The sequence below is a fragment of the Argopecten irradians genome, chromosome 4 (assembly GCF_041381155.1).
Source record: "Argopecten irradians isolate NY chromosome 4, Ai_NY, whole genome shotgun sequence".
NCBI lineage: Eukaryota > Metazoa > Mollusca > Bivalvia > Pectinida > Pectinidae > Argopecten > Argopecten irradians.
In genome coordinates, this window is record NC_091137.1 from 37457972 (window position 1) to 37478528 (window position 20557).

The 20557-nt window shown below is 37.9% G+C and overlaps 2 protein-coding genes and 3 pseudogenes across 2 annotated transcripts; all 5 read left to right on the plus strand.

The window, feature by feature from the left end:
* Positions 1–526: 526 nt before the first annotated feature.
* Positions 527–4392, plus strand: LOC138322270 (uncharacterized; annotated as a pseudogene).
* Positions 4393–5824: 1432 nt separating this feature from the next.
* LOC138321550 (integrase/recombinase xerD homolog) lies at positions 5825–6835 on the plus strand (annotated as a pseudogene).
* An 18-nt stretch (positions 6836–6853) lies between these two features.
* Positions 6854–9758, plus strand: LOC138322271 (uncharacterized; annotated as a pseudogene).
* Positions 9759–10075: 317 nt separating this feature from the next.
* Positions 10076–11127, plus strand: LOC138321549 (integrase/recombinase xerD homolog). Its single transcript, XM_069265296.1, has one exon. It carries the CDS (start codon positions 10216–10218, stop codon positions 11125–11127), a length of 912 nt encoding a protein of 303 aa, XP_069121397.1. The 5' UTR covers positions 10076–10215.
* Positions 11128–12292: 1165 nt separating this feature from the next.
* LOC138322272 (uncharacterized) lies at positions 12293–19196 on the plus strand. Its single transcript, XM_069266310.1, has 5 exons — positions 12293–12676; positions 13288–13419; positions 14380–14499; positions 16119–16242; positions 17886–19196. The coding sequence occupies exons 1-5, from the start codon at positions 12448–12450 to the stop codon at positions 18109–18111; spliced, it is 831 nt and encodes a 276-aa protein (XP_069122411.1). The 5' UTR covers positions 12293–12447; the 3' UTR covers positions 18112–19196.
* The last annotated feature ends 1361 nt before the right edge of the window (positions 19197–20557 follow it).

Below are 20557 nucleotides of genomic sequence, written 5' to 3' on the forward strand. Positions count from 1 at the left end.
TAATTTAATGTAACTATTTAGTCATTTTAATAAGTAGTTGATACAACTGCAGCAATATTTCACAAAGGATAAGGTCAAACATTGTCATTTTCTTCGAACGCAATATTATTGTGTTCGAATGCAATTATTACAACGTTCCCTTGAGATTATATTTCGTTCTCGCCCAATAGTATATTGTTCGAACGCAACATTTATTTTTTGGCATGTCCGTTCCCAACCACCGTAGATATTGTATGTATTGTCAGTAAAATCTATATATTTAACTACATCTGTACTTTGAATAATGACCTACGCGGTCCTTTAGAATTCCACTCTAAGTACAGGAGTAAAAGAATTTCTGAAAGTGATAATCTGTTATTGTTACGTAATATTGACAAAGATAAAGAAATTTCGTGGGAACCAATCAAAGGCGATCATTAAGTGAACGTTTGTCGCCTTCGCATCATAGAAGTGCTCCGTCTCTGAGTTGTTCGATAGAGATATTGGGTCTTGACATGGTGAGATGTTCGGTCAACACACTCGAACAATGTTCTCTTTTATTCTAAGGTAAGAATTTATACTCACTTAGAATAAATACGTATTTCGTCTATTTGCATGCTGTATTTATTTGCAATTTTAAATGCCAAGTTATTATAATGATAAATGATACAGATGATATATATTTGAATGTACAAATCGAATCTACGACTGTTGCACTGAACTTAATAAGAAAATATTATCTTTCATAATCCCATGTGTCTTTTTGTAGGACAAATGAAATTTTATTATCATTCATCATGTGATATTCCTGTTTGTTAGTCGATTTACATTTTAATTACATTCATCATTCTATGTGTCTTTTTGTAGATCACTTGGTATTTTATCAGCATGCGGTTCTGTGGCATTTGGAGTCTTCCAAAGTAATACGAGAAAGTACTCCTTTTCTGCTCTGTCTGACGTTGGAGAGATACAATGCGGTGCCATGTGTGTCCAGAATGGACGCTGTGACGCAATCAACTACAGTAGAGACCAGCTCGTGTGCGAATTGGTGGAAAGCCCTGCGTCACCATTAACAGATAACCATGGATGGAAACATACATCGGATTTTGATTACGTTCCTGTGAGTTATCGAACAATTATCTATTACTAAATATTCTTTACAGACTGTTTAAAGAGTTACTTTTTAACACTTCAACATTTTATACTCGTTTTACTCTATGTGTATTTTTTATTCGAAGAGGAATTTAAATTGTTTTTGCCTGATTACTGTCGTAAACTAATAATTCATGAATAATTCTCCCGGTGTATTTATATCAAATATATCAACATTTAGACTATGTTTTATACGACATAGTCCAGGCTTAGGTAAAATGACAGTGATAGTGACCCTTGGAATATCGAAGATGGTTTAAGTGTAAACTTACTTGTTTAATGTTGCCATTGCTAACATTTACTTTTGTTTCCATGCTATCTCTATAATCTGTTTCCTTATATGTATATGGAATAAATTTTCATTTTGATGTATCTAACGTATTTTGTGTCTATAACGGAAGGATGAATCCTGTGTATCGACGCTTAAATCATTAAGATTATATTTTGTAATAAAACTACAAAGAAATAACGAAAATCGAAGCAAAGATATAACTCGCTAATCGTGCTAAAATATATTGGGCCGATTCCAATCAATTCCGGGTCACGAAACATAAATTGAATAGTATATGGCTGTACATTGTATTTTAATTTCAACTAATCGCGGGAAGTTTTAAGAGCGGCACAGGACAAATAACTCTTAATATGCTTATTGATTATTAGATATGCTTAGTTAATTTTCTCTAAAACTATTTTTATTCATTGCGTCTTATTTTTCAGAACAACCTGTGTGGGTCCGTGACTATTTCAAGATCAGATTTGTGTGTGCCATTGTCCAGTCAAACCGCTATCATTGTTAAACATGGTAATTTATCTGTGTATATTGTCGCATTCAGTTAATGTTTCAGTTTTTGCATGCAGCAAAAAAAAATGTGAAAATATTCGTCATAGCTAAGTTGCTTCTTTGTTGTTTTGTTAAATTTGGACTATATGAACAAAATTGTTAAATTAGATTCATTGTATGGAGGTACAATGTATAGTACATAAAACATATTTATACATTCATTTTGTCTGTTTATTACCTCAATTGATTATATTTTTATAATATGAAATTTACATTTCATAACAGTATTGTTTATAACAGTTTTGTTGAACAAGGTAAACGTTGGGGGGGGAGGGGGAGGGGGGATATATATTCGACTTTAGAAGAACCCAGCCTTTTGCGAAACGGCTTTTGATTTTCAAAATGGGAATGTAAAACAAGTTCGATAACTTTATAGAGTCGCAAAAGTTATTATCTTAACGTTGATACTACACTTATCATCATCTTTTGAACAAAAAGATAAAATAAATTAATTATTGATAAGTTTTATGTTTACCGCCGTCATCCTTCTGAGAGGGCATTACTTGATTATCACCGCGGTAGACGGCGAAACAGCGAAATGAATCTTCACTGTTAACTGATTAAACACGGAATCTTGCATTTGTTAGGTATTGTAACCTCATCCCAGGCCATCGGTATAAATTTTCTTACGTTATTATTCAAATATTCCCGCGTTTCGCTAAGTATAGCGGGAATAATTTGTCTCTGTCGGCACGAATTTGCAAGTGTTGCACGTGCGCTGACGTCAGAGTGGTCGACGTGTCGGGGTACACAGGTTTGTGTGTCATTCCTAGCTGCCGTTGCCATACCGTATGGTCATGCTTTTATCGGTGCTAGTTGTTGCTTATTGCCTTTGCATAATGTCTACTACTAGGAAGATTTTATCACTGCCAGTGTGAACGCATCTGTCGAAGCTTCACAAGATGACATTGTCTCCAAAATGAGTGCCTTAATTACTCATAAATTGGATGCTTTTGAAAGCAAGATGAACGATAGTTCTGAAGCTCAGTTTTCGAGGATACAGTAAAATCTCATGTGTGCCGAGCCTCGCAAATTTTCCAGGAAGAGCTGTGAGGATCAGTATAAATTCAACGGTAAAGTCAGGGCTAAACTTATGGAAGCGGACCGATTATCTACGACAGAGCCACACGCATCCAAGGCCAAGCTTGTTGAAGGTATCAGTTTAATTGACTATAGACAAAAGCTAATTAAGCTAGCCGATACTTCGGACTGTGGGTGGAAAGCCGTTGACGAATACATCGCCAACCCTATCGCTTCAGACTTGGACGACGAGCGCAAAATGGACCGTGCTAGAGCCAGGGCTAACAGAAAGGCTAAAGACTCTAAACAAAAGTCCAACAGGGGGAGAGGATGTTATACACACCATACGGCGCCAACGACATCTAGTGCCAACAGGCAATATCCAAGATGGCGTGAGAGGAGGTATTCCACGGGCCGTTAACAGACTAGGGAGTTGTTTTGCTTGTGGCAAGATTATACACTGGCGGGTTGATTGCCCTGTAGTGATGGGAGCAACAGGAACGACTTACACTAATAGGATAAGTTATGTTTTACTTTCTAAGCATGTTGAAATCATAAATGGCGATATCATGGGCCAATCAAACGATACGTTTGGCGGTAAGTGTGTTCCGTTGAAGACTGACAAGTCCAATCTAGTAAATGGTTCAGGTAATGATATTCTGGATAGTAAAGTCAACGATTTTTCTCATGTTTCCCCTGTAGGCAGGTTAAAAGGGTGTTTAGACTATTGGGAAACACAGGCGCTTGTGACGCAGTATTGTCCGTGGTTAGCAATGAATGGTTATAAAATTCCTTTTCGAGAGATCCCACCTTCAGTTGTTCTTCCGAAAAATAAGTCGTCACGCGAGAATGCTTCATTTGTTCAAACTGAAATTGGAAAATTAGTCAAACTGGGCTGTGTTTCAGAAGTCACATCGGCTCCTTTTGTTGTTAATCCGCTCACAGTAGCGTATAGTAGGTCCGGGAAGCCACGCCTTGTCCTAGATTGTCGGCATGTCAACCTCTATTTGCATAAGTTCAAGGTCAAATTTGAGGACGCTAAAGTCGCAAGAGATATGTTCCAACAGGGCGATTATTTGTTTACATTCGATCTTAAGTCTGCTTACCACCACGTTGAGATTTTCGCGGAACATAGAAAGTTTCTCGGTTTTCAATACAATTTTGCGAGCGGTACACGCTATTTTGTATTTAATGTTTTGCCTTTCGGTATAGCCACGGCCGGCTACATATTCTTAAAGGTTCTCCTTGAAGTAGTCAAGCACGTGCGCAGTATAAGTCACAAGTTGGTGATGTTTCTTGATGACGGTTTGGGTGGGAAACGCCTCCGAAGGCGGGGCCAGCGATGCCAGCATTTATGTAAGGCGTTCATTGGTCAATTTCGGTTTTATTATAGCGCATGAGAAGTGTCAGTGGGTTCCGTCACAACATGCCACTTGGTTAGGATATACGTGGTCGATGTCGGTGGGCGTGGTCAGAGTAACGACTGAGACAGTGGAGCTTTTGTTGAATCAACTACCCGATGTAATGACACGGGTCAATGAGAAAGGTCACTCAATGTTTACCGCTAAGTATCTCGCTAGTATAATAGGTCGTGTTATATCGATGCAAAGCGTGATCGGTACCGTGGCGCGTTTACGTACACGTGAGTTGTACAGGTGTGTATTAGCTAAGGCCAGCTGGAACGCGCGTGTTCTACTTAGTAGTGGGGCTTTAGAAGAAATAGTATTTTGGCAGTCGAACATTGAAAAATTGAATGAAAATGGTTCTAACTTGAAAGAGGACAGAGTTTGTGACTCGATGTCTGTACCGATGCTTCTGGTACCGGTTATGAGGGTTATGTAAAATCCTGTAGGATCCCTTTGGAGGGTACTGCTGCACATGATGGTCAATATGTTTATGACCTTGTCGATTTAGAGACACCGTTTTCATTGACAAAAATCCCTTTGGAGGGATATGATTGCGCTTGTGAGAGCACGTGTTTTGGATTTCCTTTGGAGGAAATGTCTGGTGAGACTATCGTTCCTAAGGGGCGTAGAAATGATAGGTTAAGCACAAATACGAGTGTTTTTACAGGTACTTGGAGTGAAGATGAAAAAACGCGTAGTTCGACCTGGAGAGAAATTGAAGGTATGAAGCGTGTGCTGTTTAGCTCTGTCGATGAAATAAGATGTCAGCACGTACAATTAGTTACGGATAGCAAAAATGTAGCCTCTATCCTGAAGGTATGTAGTAGGAATGCCGATCTTCAAGCAGTAGCTCGAGAAGTAGGCGATTTCTGTGAGCTTAACAATGTAAGTATCAGTACTCAATGGGTTCCCAGGCGTTTGAACAAATCTACTGATTATTTGAGCAGATGTACGGACAGCGATGATTGGGCTGTACAGAGGTGGGTGTTTGATCTCTGTGAGGTCTTATGGGGGCCACATGACGTGGATAGGTTCGCTGCAGATTACAATACAATGTGTAATAGATTCAATTCGCGCGTTTGGTGCATAGGTACTGAAACAGTGGACTGTCCCATGGGAAGGTTTGAACAACTGGCTGGTTCCGCCTCCTAGGTTGATATGTAGGATTATTAAAAAATGTTAAACGAGCATGCATGTGGTACATTGATTGCACCTCTGTGGAAGTCTTCCCATTTTGGCCCGTTTTGTGCCCAACTGAAAATAATTTTAACAGTTTTGTCTCTGATCATCGCATATTGTCTAACAAAAACATTACCATAAAAGGTAGGGGTAATAACGGCATTTTAGGGAAAGTCGTTTTGACTTTTGAAATGGTCGCCATACGTTTAGTTTTCTAATCTGTAAGAATTTTCACGATTTCGTTATTTGTTCCAACAGGTTTAGGACTTCACACAGCGATTGATAAAGCAGTTAAGGCTGCGAGTGTTACGGAGGCTTCGACGTTATACAAGCATGTATCCGGCATGGGTGACAAGATATTACAGAGCAGGAGCGACAATACGAACATAAAATACTTCGGCGCTTATAAACGTTGGGAGTGTTTTATCAAGTCACATGGTTTTTTCGGCGTTGCCAGCCGATTCCATACATATTTGTTTGTATCTGAACAGTTTATTAAACAAAGGATCCTCATTTGCGGTCATTTCTGCAGCAGTGTACACGATCAAATGGGCACATAGCATGCATGGTTTACCAGATCCAACTACAAACAGTTTCGTGCAAAAGCTGTTGGAGGCTTCAAAGCGCACAGCTAAAAAACCAGTGTATAAAAAAGACTCGGATACAAATCTTTGTAATATTTTTTCACAGTCGGATGACTTGTTAGTGGTTAGGGATTTGGCAATGATTTTGCTTTGTTTTTCAGGTTTTTTACGTTGCAACGAGCTAAGTAATTTACATTGTTGCGACGTTAAGTTTGCGAAAGGCTATTTCACGGTCGTAGTGCACAAAAGCAAGACCGACTAGTACCGCTTCGGTAGTGACATTGTTATTAGTAAAGGGGGAACTGCTGCTTGCCCATATGTTATGTTGAAGAGGTATATTCATATCGATAGTATAAATTTAGAGTCCGATAGCTTTTTATTTAAACCCGTTTACAGGTCAGGCTCAGTTTGCCATTTAATTCACAAAAATAAACCTTTGAGTTATGCCGGTGCTAAAGAGGCTATCTTGAAGCGATTGAGCTTGGTTTCGGAGAGCAAGAATTTTGGTTTACATTCTTTGAGATCGGGAGGTGCCAGCATGGCCGCCAACAACGGAGTAAACGACCGGTGTTTTAAACGCCACGGACGTTGTCGTAGCGAGTCCAGCAAGGATGGATATGTCGCTGATTCTATCGAGAGGCGTTTGAAAGTAGCGCAGAATTTAGGCATTTAGCGTTTATTTTCTTGTGTTCATGATCGTGATGTAAAAAAAATCAATAAAGTCAGGTTTGTCCCGCGTTTCGCTCAAATATCCCGCGTTTCGCTAAGTATAGCGGGAATAATTTGTTTCTGTCGGCACGAGTTTGCAAGTGTTGCACGTGCGCTGACGTCAGAGTGGTCGACGTGTCGGGGTACACAGGTGTGTGTGTGTCATTCCTAGCCGCCGTTGCCATACCGTATGGTCATGCTTTTTTTCGGTGCTAGTTGTTTTTTTGCATAATGTCGCTACTAGGAAGATTTTATCACTGGTGTACGCAGCTGTCGAAGCTTCACAAGATGACATTTCGTCCAAAAAGTGCCTTAATTACTCATAAATTGGATGCTTTTGAAAGCTATGAACGTATGTGAGCTCAGTTTTCGAGGTACAGCAAAATCTCATGTGTGCCGAGCCTCACAAATTTTCCAGGAAGAGCTGTGAGGAGAGGATCAGTATAAATTCAACGGTAAAGTCAGGGCTAAACTTATGGAAGCGGAGCGATTATCTACGACAGAGCCACACGCATCCAAAGGCCAAGCTTGTTGAAGGTATCAGTTTAATTAACTATAGACAAAAGCTAATTAAGCCAGCCGATACTTCGGACTGTGGGTGGAAAGCCGTTGACGAATACATCGCCAACCCTATCGCTTCAGACTTGGACGACGAGCGCAAAATGGACCTTGCTAGAGCCAGGGCTAACAGAAAGGCTAAAGACTCTAAACTAAAGTCCAACAGGGGGAGAGGACGTTATACACATCATACGGCGACCAGCGCCAACGACATCTAGTGCCTACAGGCAATATCCAAGATGGCGTGAGAGGAGGTATTCCACGGGCTGTTAACAGACTAGGGAGTTGTTTTGCTTGTGGCAAGATTGGACACTGGCGGGTTGATTGCCCTGCGGTGATGGGAGCAACAGGAACGACTTACACTAATAAGATAAGTGATGTTTTACTTTCTAAGCATGTTGAAATCCTAAATGGCGATATCATGGGTCAATCAAACGATACGTTTGGCGGTAAGTGTGTTCCGTTGAAGACTGGCAAGTCCAATCTAGTAAATGGTTCAGGTAATGATATTCTGGATTAGTAAAGTCAACGATTTTTCTCATGTTTCTCCTGTAGGCAGATTAAAAAGGTGTTTAGACTATTGGGAAAACACAGGCGCTTGTGACGCAGTATTGTCCGTGGTTAGCAATGAATGGTTATAAAATTCCTTTTCGGGAGATCCCACCTTCAGTTGTTCTTCCGAAAAATAAGTCGTCACGCGAGAATGCTTCATTTGTTCAAACTGAAATTGGAAAATTAGTCAAACTGGGCTGTGTTTCAGAAGTCACATCGGCTCATTTTGTTGTTAATCCGCTCACAGTAGCGTATAGTAGGTCCAGAAAGCCACGCCTTGTCCTAGATTGTCGGCATGTCAACCTCTATTTGCATAAGTTCAAGGTCAAATTTGAGGACGCTAATGTCGCAAGAGATATGTTCCAATAGGGCGATTATTTGTTTACATTCGATCTTAAGTCTGCTTACCACCACATTGAGATTTTCGCGGAGCATAGAAAGTTTCTCGGTTTTCAATACAATTTTGCGAGCGGTACACGCTATTTTGTATTTAATGTTTTGCCTTTCGGTATAGCCACGGCCGGCTGCATATTCACAAAGGTTCTCCATGAAGTAGTCAAGCATGTGCGCAGTATGGGTCACAAGTTGGTGATGTTTCTTGATGACGGTTTGGGTGGAAACGCCTCCGAAGGCGGGGCCAGCGATGCCAGCACTTATGTAAGGCGTTCATTGGTCAATTTCGGTTTTATTATAGCGCATGAGAAGTGTCAGTGGGTTCCGTCACAACATGCCACGTGGTTAGGATACACGTGGTCGATGTCGGTGGGCGTGGTCAGAGTAACGACTGACAGAGTGGAGCTTTTGTTGAATCAACTATCCGATATAATGACACGGGTCAATGAGAAAGGTCACTCAATGTTTACCGCTAAGTATCTCGCTAGTATAATAGGTCGTGTTATATCGATGCAAAGCGTGATCGGTACCGTGGCGCGTTTACGTACACGTGAGTTGTACAGGTGTGTATTAGCTAAGGCCAGCTGGAACGCGCGTGTTCTACTTAGTAGTGGGGCTTTAGAAGAAATAGTATTTTGGCAGTCGAACATTGAAAAATTGAATGAAAATGGTTCTAACTTGAAAGAGGACAGAGTTTGTGACTCGATGGTTTGTACCGATGCTTCTGGTACCGGTTATGGGGTTATGTAAAATCCTATAGGATCCCTTTGGAGGGTACTGCTGCACATGATGGTCAATATGTTTATGACCTTGTCGATTTAGAGACACCGTTTTCATTGACAAAAATCCCTTTGGAGGGATATGATTGCGCTTGTGAGAGCACGTGTTTTGGATTTCCTTTGGAGGAAATGTCTAGTGAGACTATCGTTCCTAAGGGGCGTAGAAATGATAGGTTAAGCACAAATACGAGTGTTTTTACAGGTACTTGGAGTGAAGATGAAAAAACGCGTAGTTCGACCTGGAGAGAAATTGAAGGTATGAAGCGTGTGCTGTTTAGCTCTGTCGATGAAATAAGATGTCAGCACGTACAATTAGTTACGGATAACAAAAATGTAGCCTCTATCCTGAAGGTATGTAGTAGGAATGCCGATCTTCAAGCAGTAGCTCGAGAAGTAGGCGATTTCTGTGAGCTTAACAATGTAAGTATCAGTACTCAATGGGTTCCCAGGCGTTTGAACAAATCTACTGATTATTTGAGCAGATGTACGGACAGCGATGATTGGGCTGTACAGAGGTGGGTGTTTGATCTCTGTGAGGTCTTATGGGGGCCACATGACGTGGATAGGTTCGCTGCAGATTACAATACAATGTGTAATAGATTCAATTCGCGCGTTTGGTGCATAGGTACTGAAACAGTGGTTCTACTGTCCCATGGGAAGGTTTGAACAACTGGCTGGTTCCGCCTCCTAGGTTGATATGTAGGATTATTAAAAAAATGTTAAACGAGCATGCATGTGGTACACTGATTGCACCTCTGTGGAAGTCTTCTCCATTTTGGCCCGTTTTGTGCCCAACTGAAAACAATTTTAACAGTTTTGTCTCTGATCATCGCATATTGTCTAACAAAAACATTACCATAAAAGGTAGGGGTAATAACGGCATTTTAGGGAAAGTCGTTTTGACTTTTGAAATGGTCGCCATACGTTTAGTTTTCTAATCTGTAAGAATTTTCACGATTTCGTTATTTGTTCCAACAGGTTTAGGACTTCACACAGCGATTGATAAAGCAGTTAAGGCTGCGAGTGTTACGGAGGCTTCGACGTTATACAAGCATGTATCCGGCATGGGTGACAGGATATTACAGAGCAGGAGCGACAATACGAACATAAAATACTTCGGCGCTTATAAACGGTGGGAGTGTTTTATCAAGTCACATGGTTTTTCGGCGTTGCCAGCCGATTCTATACATATTTCTTTGTATCTGAACAGTTTATTAAACAAAGGATCCTCATTTGCGGTCATTTCTGCAGCAGTGTACGCGATCAAATGGGCACATAACATGCGTGGTTTACCAGATCCAACTACAAACAGTTTCGTGCAAAATCTGTTGGAGGCTTCAAAGCGCACAGCTAAAAAACCAGTGTATAAAAAAGACTCGGATACAAATCTTAGTAATATTTTTTCACAGTCGGATGACTTGTTAGTGGTTAGGGATTTGGCAATGATTTTGCATAGTTTTTCAGGTTTTTTACGTTGCAACGAGCTAAGTAATTTACATTGTTGCGACGTTAAGTTTGCGGAAGGCTATTTCACGGTCGTAGTGCGCAAAAGCAAGACCGACCAGTACCGCTTCGGTAGTGACATTGTTATTAGTAAAGGGGGAACTGCTGCTTGCCCTTATGTTATGTTGAAGAGGTATATTCATATCGCTAGTATAAATTTAGAGTCCGACAGCTTTTTATTTAAACCCGTTTATAGGTCGGGCTCAGTTTGCCGTTTTATTCACAAAAATAAACCTTTGAGTTATACCGGTGCTAAAGAGGCTATCTTGAAGCGATTGAGCTTGGTTTCGGAGAGCAAGAATTTTGGTTTACATTCTTTGAGATCGGGAGGTGCCAGCATAGCCGCCAACAACGGAGTAAACGACCGGTGTTTTAAACGCAACGGACGTTGGCGTAGCGAGTCCAGCAAGGATGGATATGTCGCTGATTCTATCGAGAGGCGTTTGAAAGTAGCGCAGAATTTAGGCATTTAGAGTTTATTTTCTTGTGTTCATGATCGTGTAAAAAAAATCCCATTTCTTTGTTATTCCTATTGTCGTGTTTGTCATTGTATGTAGTGTAGAAGAGACTCAAATATTCCCGCGTTTCGCTAAGTATAGCGGGAATAATTTGTTTCTGTTGGCACGAGTATGCAAGTGTTGCACGTACGCTGACGTCAGAGTGGTCGACGTGTCGGGGTACACAGGTGTGTTTGTCATTCCTAGCCGCCGTTGCCATACCGTATGGTCATGCTTTTTTTTTTTTTTTTTTTTTTTTTTGTGGTCGCTAAAAAGGTTGGTTATGGCAGGTGTAATCTTTTAATTCGTTAAACATTTATGTGTATTTTTGCTATACCGTATGTGACCGCTCGTAAGCTATGTCGGGTATAATCCCGTTAAGTCCTTGAACATATTAGTGTAATTTTGGCCTAACAAAACCCAGCATCTGAAATCTTAAGCATTGAGAGTTGCACCTCCTGTCCTCCTGTACAACAGGAGTTTTAGTTTGGGTGGCTCTCTTGATTTTCTCATAGGCTTTTTATATGTGTCAGGGCTTTAGTTTTGATCTTCAAATGTTATAAAGACAGATTGTTTTCACGTACTGAACTTCTTTTGTGTACTGTTCAATTGATGCTTGTACTCTTTGAATAACCTTCGGTATTTGCGTGTTTGTTATTGTATGTAGAGTAGAAGAGACCGTTATTTATCGAAATGGTTGTGGGCCAACATCAACAAGTAAAATTGATAGTAACAGAAATATAAATAATATATGTACAACTGTTTAACAAATCTTGTGTCGGTGTCCAGTTCTGGAATCTTAAAGTCATATGTGCCGTAATTTTCATATTCACGAATTACCAAGATCTTTTCACATATTATGCACTCCAAAAGAACCGATATTTTGAGAATTACAATACAATGCATAGGCTTTAATTTTACAAAGCCAAATAAGAGCTCAGAATGAGTGTTGGCAGTTGGCAATATTGTCAAAACACCACTTCTGCAGTGCAATAAAATGAGTATCCATGGTCCAAGAACCAAGAAGGTGTGGTCATCTATTTCATTTACTTTTCTTGACTGTTAGGTTAGTAACGAAAAAGTTACCTCTTTAGAAATTGCTTCGTCTAAACAAAAATAAACCATAAACATCAAGAACTAATACACTGTGTTAACTATTGGCTGTTGCAAATACTTGTAAAGCATCATACATGTTTGTCGGTGCCTTTGAATTTTTTTACAACTTTATTCATCAAGTCGATTGATTTTCAATAGAGTACCGAACAAAAGATCACATGTCAAAATATTAGCCTAGCTATGGCACATATATGTAACTTTATCATTACTCTTTTTAAATTATGGCTTACAGCATGTGTCAGTGCCCTCTCTACGCCGGCGAATTCCATCGCCTCTACTGGCCAGATAGATGTTGGTGTATCTGCCAAATTCACGTGCCTGGCAGGGTACGCAGGAAATGGTCAGGACACCAGCACGTGCCTGGCCAGCGGTCAGTGGTCATCTCATAACTACCAGTGTGATGAAGACGGTAGGTTTTTAATATTCATAATCATCTGCACAAATATTTAAAAAAAAAAAAAAAAAAAAAAAAAAACATTTTTTTAAGGTAGTAAAGTGAAAACTTTTGTCTAAAGAGTAATTGACTAAAACGTCAAATGGCAAAATGGCAATTGACCAGCGCTCTTTTATTTCCATTTGTGCAGTTGGCATTCATCCTCTAGCCCATAATTGCCAGCTGAATGTTAAGATGAATGTTTAGATAAATGTTTAGATGAATGCCTACGGTATTAAAGTGAGTTGCATCAACCAAATACATTATATTCATACCTAGTTCATTAATCATTGATAAAATACCGTTGAAAAGTACTGAGACGTGGCCACCAAGAACCACCTAGTGTACGGAGGTGTGATTATTTCCCCTGTCTACACTTCATTACGACATATAAGTGTCAATTTAAGCAGTAATTTCTCTAATGAAACACGTTCTATAAAAAAGATTTCTTAGCGCGTATTATGTTTTGATCATTCATTTATCAATGGAGATCACATGTCAACGTTCTCTCAAATTATTGCCATGATTATCTTGTTTTCTTTCCAAACTTTTGTATTTCGCCTTTAGCTATGTTATTTGTTTTATAGAATGGCCAAGTGGGACATATTCCCTACTACAACCAACCAATGGATGTCCTAGTCAGTTCACTACAGGGTACAGAAGCTGGCGACCTGAGAGGACGGGCCAAAGTACCTTCTCTCAGAATCCTAATCTACAGGGTAAATATAACGTTAAGTATTTAACAATTATTACCTTTGTTGAAGCCCTTATGGCTAATACCACCATTTAAATAATGACTAAGAACAGAGCTCAAGGTCATTATTTTAAATTCTACCAGGGCGGTAAAAAAACATATTGACCGAATCAAAGGTCTTTTTTATATTCGATATGAAGTTTCTTTGACATAGCTGTGTGCATATTAATTACAAGAAAAACATATGGCCCTAGGACGCCACCCTGAAGAACTTAACGGCGGGGGAATGAAGTTCACAAAATTGGCTCATTGTTTCTAAGAATGGAAACATCGATTCGATATGCTACATATCGAACCTGTATTACCATGTATTATCCAATGAGAATAGCAGAAAATCAGAGCATATATAATATGATATAATTTTAAATATCAAAATAATCAAGTGCATACCTATTTACAAAACACAAAAGTATGTAGTTTAGATATATGTAGATTTATAAACATACAATTATTCACAAAGTATATATAAATACAAATGGAAGCTATTTATACTTTTTTAATCTTAAAATAGAAATGCATTGTACATGTAAATAGAAAATACTACATTCCTAGGATCTTTTCCATACATTGTTGAATTGCAGTCTGAAATACAGGATTGTGCATCTGTATAAGCGATATAAGGGAGGTTATCCTAATATTCTAGACAAAGTATTTTTAAACAGATATTTTTTTTATTTTTTTTTTTTTTTTTACAAATGACCAAAATCAATTTCACTGGAACGTTATATCGAATTACAGATATCTTATATAGAAATGCAAATACCTATAGATGTGTATTGAGTGGAGTTAATAAGTGGTAAAAACGTAATGTCTATGGAAATAACTTCTGAAACTAGTAACAATCTTTCATGTTTGCTGCTGGTGCTCAAATTGTAGTACATCATCATATTGGTTTATTTTATCCGATATATTCTTGCTTTTACAGGTTATGCTAACCAAACTCACATCGAATGGCATTTCTGCACCAAGGCCACAGGTTCGGGATCCAGTGCCTGGCCTGTCGGGGACTACTGTGTCATGAGAAAGGGTGGAACATGTCCCAGTGGTGAGTACGGCGATTAGCCTTCGTAGTCAGGAATGTATACTAAAGATGGTATAGCATGGTATAGGTTGTTAAAAACGTTATGAGAAAGAGGGATCATGTCCGAGTCGTGAGAACGGCAATTAACATTCGTAGTGAGGTTGTAAAATAGCTTGCAAATAAAATAAGAAAGGATGGATTGTGTCCATGTGAACAATTATTATAACAGCGGGTCGTCGGGATAAGTAAGGATATTAGGTATTGTTTTACAATCGTTATGAGAAATGAGAAATGTCCGAATTGTGAGTCTCACAAATGAACTTTTGTGCTCTGGATATAGTAATATAAATCTCTCAGCGACATAATTTGCGCTTTTGATATTTCCCACATAGCCGCGACAATTTCTAAAATTACGGAAATTCCGTCTCGTTTGGAATTCATCGTTTCTACTTTAAGTTTTCGGCGAATGATTTCCGCGAGATCATTTTAACCGTCAAAAAAAGTATTATTGTAAAATATATGGGGGTTTTTCTGAAAAAGGCGAATCTTGTTGTGTTGTTTCACTGGAAAATATATATCAAGTGACCTTCGTTTAAAGATTAAATTCAGAGGAAATCGTGCCTTATTGGTAATAATAACGTATTTATCGGGGGACTTTAAAATAAGTGATTGATCAGAGGTCTGAAAACAAAGGAGAGACGATATTGTAGTCAGGGATTGGTAATTTATATATACTCGTTATCTTAGATAGGGAAATCGTTCCCAAATGATTATTTTAGCAATGGACCTTTAACGTCAGGATATCATAACTTGTTATTGTTGTTATAAGGAAGGGAAACTCGTGTCCAAGAAGTAACTAAAACAATCGATCAATGTGGATGGCGGTAAAGGGGTCATTGCGAACCACTTCATTTTCGCAATTTATTATACTACATTGTGCGTCTTCGTTAATTTCAAAATATTCGCACTTACGTAAATTCACGATCAAGGACTGTTGAGTCTATTTTCATTTTATAAACATGTTTACACAATTATTCGCGAAACGTTTGAATTCGCGTGAAAAACCTTTCGCGAAACAATGCGAAAATTGGCATATCGCGAAAATAAAGTGATTTACAGTAAGTAGGTCTTAAATTGTCATGAAAAAGTGTCCAAGTTGTGTGTTGTTTATAATCTTTATATCATTCGTTTAATAAACAACGCTAAATTGCTATCGGAGGAATCTGTTTTGTTCAATATTGTTAACCAGATTGTTTCAAAACAACTACATTTTAACAAAATAAGCATTATACTCAATACCTTTTAGGTTTAAGTCAAAGAAGGACATTCTTCATAGACGCGAATATCCTTCTGTTGGTTTTTTAAAGATTTTAAAGATAAAGATTTAAGAATAATGCTTATAATTTAATTTAAACAACTCAATACAGTATTCTAATAAGGCATTAATTTTCATGTTTTTACTTATTTTACAATAAACCAAATGTTGTGGCCCATTGATATCTGACCCACAAAAGCATAATAATTCACGTGCCTTTATTTCATACAATACAAAAATAACCTCAAACATCTGAACTAATGTAATTGAGTGTAACATATACATGTATATGTAATATTAAATCATTTTAAAACAATTTGTTTTTAAGGTTTTACCATGGGTATGATAACATTTGACGAGGAGGACAGCGCACCAAGCGGCAGGTCCCAGGGGACGGGTGTTCTACCTGACGGCAATTATGGCTCAAACACAGATCTATACTTCTGTTGCAAGTATGTGTACCATATATACGTTGGTCTGATCATTGTTTGTCAGTAAGTCAACAAAACCCATCGTAGTAAGCACGTACAGTCGTGTCTATGTCGGTCTTCAGTCAGATTATAAAGTTATAGTTAGGATGTCAAAAAGTTGCAAGTGACGTTTAACGTTTTACTTGTTCAAACTTTTTGTAAAATTTTACAGTTTAGTTACTAAAGAGTTGCATGGGAAAGTTTTCTGATGTTTTCTGTCTTTGTTACAACGTCCATGTTTACTTTGTAGAAAGTTTGGTGTGGAAGTTTTCTTGCTTATTTGCTAAATTCATAACAAAATTACAAATTAAAATCGTTAATAAAGTTAATTAAGAATTTCCCTGTCGTTTATGAAATTTTCTTCCAACGTTATACCATAGTTGAACGTTTGGTACAAGAAAAACATTTGTGAATGTTTTAATTTTTTTACGTCTTCATGTCCCTATCATTGCAGTCTGGTCCATGAACGTTTCCTGGATATTGTAAATGAAAGTTTTCTTGGCATCTTTTGCCAAAAGTGTCACAGCGTTGTAGTGTAATTGCCAGAAGATTGTAAACGTTTTTTTTTATATTATTTACCAAGTTTGAAGTTCAGATGCCACAAGGTTGAACGCAAAAGTTGCCCTGACTGTTTTTGTTTCTGCTAATTTCGCAACAGTGCTGCAGTAGTTTCTCTATACTTTCTGTGTTCTGGAAATGTTGAACTTTATTTGCTGCAAGAAGATAAACTGAGAATGTTGGCACTGAACGTTGTTCTAACGACTTAAATTTCTCAACATTTTTATCAACGTTGTAGTAAATTTGGCAACATGATGTCTGCGAATGTTTTTGTTAATGTTATTTTATATAAGAAATTGGTCCTGACTTTTTTCCAACTTTGTAGCAACTTTGCCGTTTAGTTGCCAGAACGTTGTATGTGACATTTGTCCTGTCTTGCTCTCCTTGTTTGGTTGCTAGCCTGTGATGTGATCAGACTGTAACGTTACAGTGTAGTTTTGTTTTTTTGTCATTTTGTAAAATTGTAGCAACATTGTATTTTTGTCACATTGCAGCGTTATCGTTGATTTTACACTAGGTTGCACAGCTTCTTTTTATCAAAGGTTGTAATTTTAGTTTACGGTCTATTGATGGTTTAGGTCATTTGAGGTCGTGATGGAATGATAATCGGTCTTTGTTACATGTTTACAATCACATGTACATTTGTAATGAACTAAAATGATTCTATCCCTAATCTTTGCACATACCTAAGCATTCCAAAAACATTTAGTGCAACAATGTCAAATGAGGTATCACATTAAAACCAATAGCGAGAGAAAAAAAAATGATCGCTATCACCAAGTATTACTTAGAATTACAGAAATGCAATCACTCTGGAAAAAGTGGTAATGAATCATTGATACATATATGAAATAAATGTGACAGACTTTTATACGTATTTTTTCCAAATGTATGCGGATATATGTTAATTTTTGAATGGGCTTTTTCTCGGTGTTTTTTTTCTAATATTACATGTATTTCAACGTGCTGGAATCTCGAATCTTGGCATCTTTTCATTCAATCATTTATTTGTCGAGTAATGCTTGACTTCTAATTATCATGTTGTCATGTTTCATATATGATTACAGAAGCGATGGATCGGTAGCCGTGGAGACCACCTTTCCTGTGTCAACACCATTTATCCTGTTCCGATATTCAAGCTCTAGCTGTCAGTTGGTCAGTGGGATGACCGTAGAACCTGGTTACACCTTCTTTGATAGCGAACCTAATGGAAACATTGACAATTCAGAAGGCGAGGTTCCTTATACCAGCACTCCTCCAACCTGGTACATCTATCACTGTTATTACCACTAGGACCTCATAGAATAATGACGTCATCACGATTTGATACATATATCACTGTTACCACCACTAGGATCTCATAGAACCATGACGTCATCACGATTTGGTACATCTATATTTACATTTTGCACTGACATAGACTCAATAACCATGCTTTCTAGTATTATCATTATCAGTGTATAATGTTAGCACAACACGCGCGGCGATTCTATTGTTACGTGAATAGTGGATGGCGTAGTGCTCAACGTGGGGTCATGACCCTACTTTTGGCGGGAACATATGAATGACTCTTCAGCTGTTCAATCGAATTCGTTGATGATGACGAGAGAGAAAAAATATCGGTATTTTAATTAAAAATATGCAACTGCCGCTGGAAAAAATAATAATCATTTACTTGAAAAACTGTAAATATAAGGAATAGATGTTTATTTTGAACTGTTACCACCACTAGGACCTCATAAAATAATGACGTTAAGACTTGGTACATCTGTCATTGCTATTGCCACTAGGACCACATAAAAACCATGAACCATGTCATGTCAACGGCTTACGGATTGATCGTTTGTTGACCTAGGAACACAATATATGACGTCACTATGACATTTTTAGACTTTTCGGCCAACTTGTAGATTAAGTGACAGAAATTTGTTGTGGCATGCAAGGGTCCGCAATGAGATTGCATCTACCAATGTTACTATTACTATGACCTCTTTTAAAAATAACACCATCACCATTACTTCATCATCAACTGGTCATTAATTGTCTGGACAAGAATTAAATAATAAATGATAATAATGACCGGAATTTACTTACGTTTAGTGGATACAATTCCAAACACGTGAACAATTATATCTATTATATATTTTGATTCCAGGCATATGTGTTGAATGTTGTTACTGATGTAGAAAAAAAGACAGTTCCGTTCAATATTTTATCATTAACACAATAATAAAGGAATAATATACAAGTAATCAGAGCCCCGCATCGAGATGCGGGTGCTCTACAGTATTCAGATTGTCCGTCTGTCTGTCTGCTCGTCCGTCCGTCTGTCCGTCCGTCCGTCTGTCTTTTTTTTTTTTTTTTTTTTTTTTTGTTACCGCTATTTCTCAGAAAGCACTGAAAGGATCTGTTCTGTCTCAAATTGCATAGGTTAGTTCCCCTAGGACCCTGGTTGTGCATATGGCATTTTGGGAAAGACCCATCAACACGATGGCCAACATACAGCTATTGGAATTTGATATTTAAAGTTTGACAAACAGAAAAAAAAATCCATTTTCCATTGTCAGACATAGATCATTCTTTGGTAGGTGCCAAGACACTTCTAGGATCTCTTGAACTATACAGTCATCAGTCATTTTCTATTTGTAAGGCACATTGAACTGGGCCGTTTCTGACGCGCCAGTATTCTAGTTGATGTAATTACGGTAGCAATAATTGTGAATAACTGTGTGTTATATAACACTGTACGTTTGTGCCAAATTATTATGTAAAAAAATAAAAAAATAAAATTAAAATAAAAAAGTATTGTCTGCTCTTATTTTTGCTGATAAAAATTTTAGCTATTTTACCTTAAATGAGAAAATTACAATATAAGAAAATGAAACTTCGCGATCTGGTTTAAAGAGAATAATATGCTTTACTCTTTCGTGGTTATATTTTTGATAAATCATCTCAAGAATCCGCAAACATATCAAATCACCAAAGGATTGGTTATAAGTTATTATTATCTACGTTCAACGCTAATAAAGAATATGAAAATGTTTGTTGTAAACAACTTTGAATTATCCATTTTAAGACATAAATTAATGTACCTAGTTAATCTATAGAAACAATAAGCTATCATTATGTAAGAATCGTGGTTCTTAATATATTCATCTGAACAAAATTAATTATTTTACTTTTCCTTTTGCGTGTAACAAACATAACTTTTTCATGATTTCATATAATTTGATCACTGCTTCCGCTGATTCGGACCGCCGGTTTACTAAAGAATAGTTCCATCTCATCGAGAGGATATTGCTACAAGTGTTCACCAGGGTTACTTATCCCCCTACAGGAAGGAACTCGTCCTCAAGTTTCCATGGAGAGGAGTGGGGCTAACTGTAATACTTGTGAGTGCCATTCCCGAGTCCATACATTGGCGTCAAGTAACAGCTAGAGCGCATGAATTAAAATATTAATTGAGTCACTACCTCTGCTATCATTGGTTTCTTAAAATTCCATTTTGTGTAAACAATGGAATGTTATCAAATCCAATGTGAAATTTTGTTAAAAAGCTGGGGGAGTTCTACTTTTAGATAGATTTTCAAGTCTACCAGTATGCTATCTAGCCACAAAAATGGAGTTATATTGCGTTTGTTTTCTCCATCCTTGCGTGTCTTCGCGGGCACATATCATCCATTTTAATATAGATCATTCTGGGATAATCGGGTTGTCCCATCCATAAAGTTCTTGATTC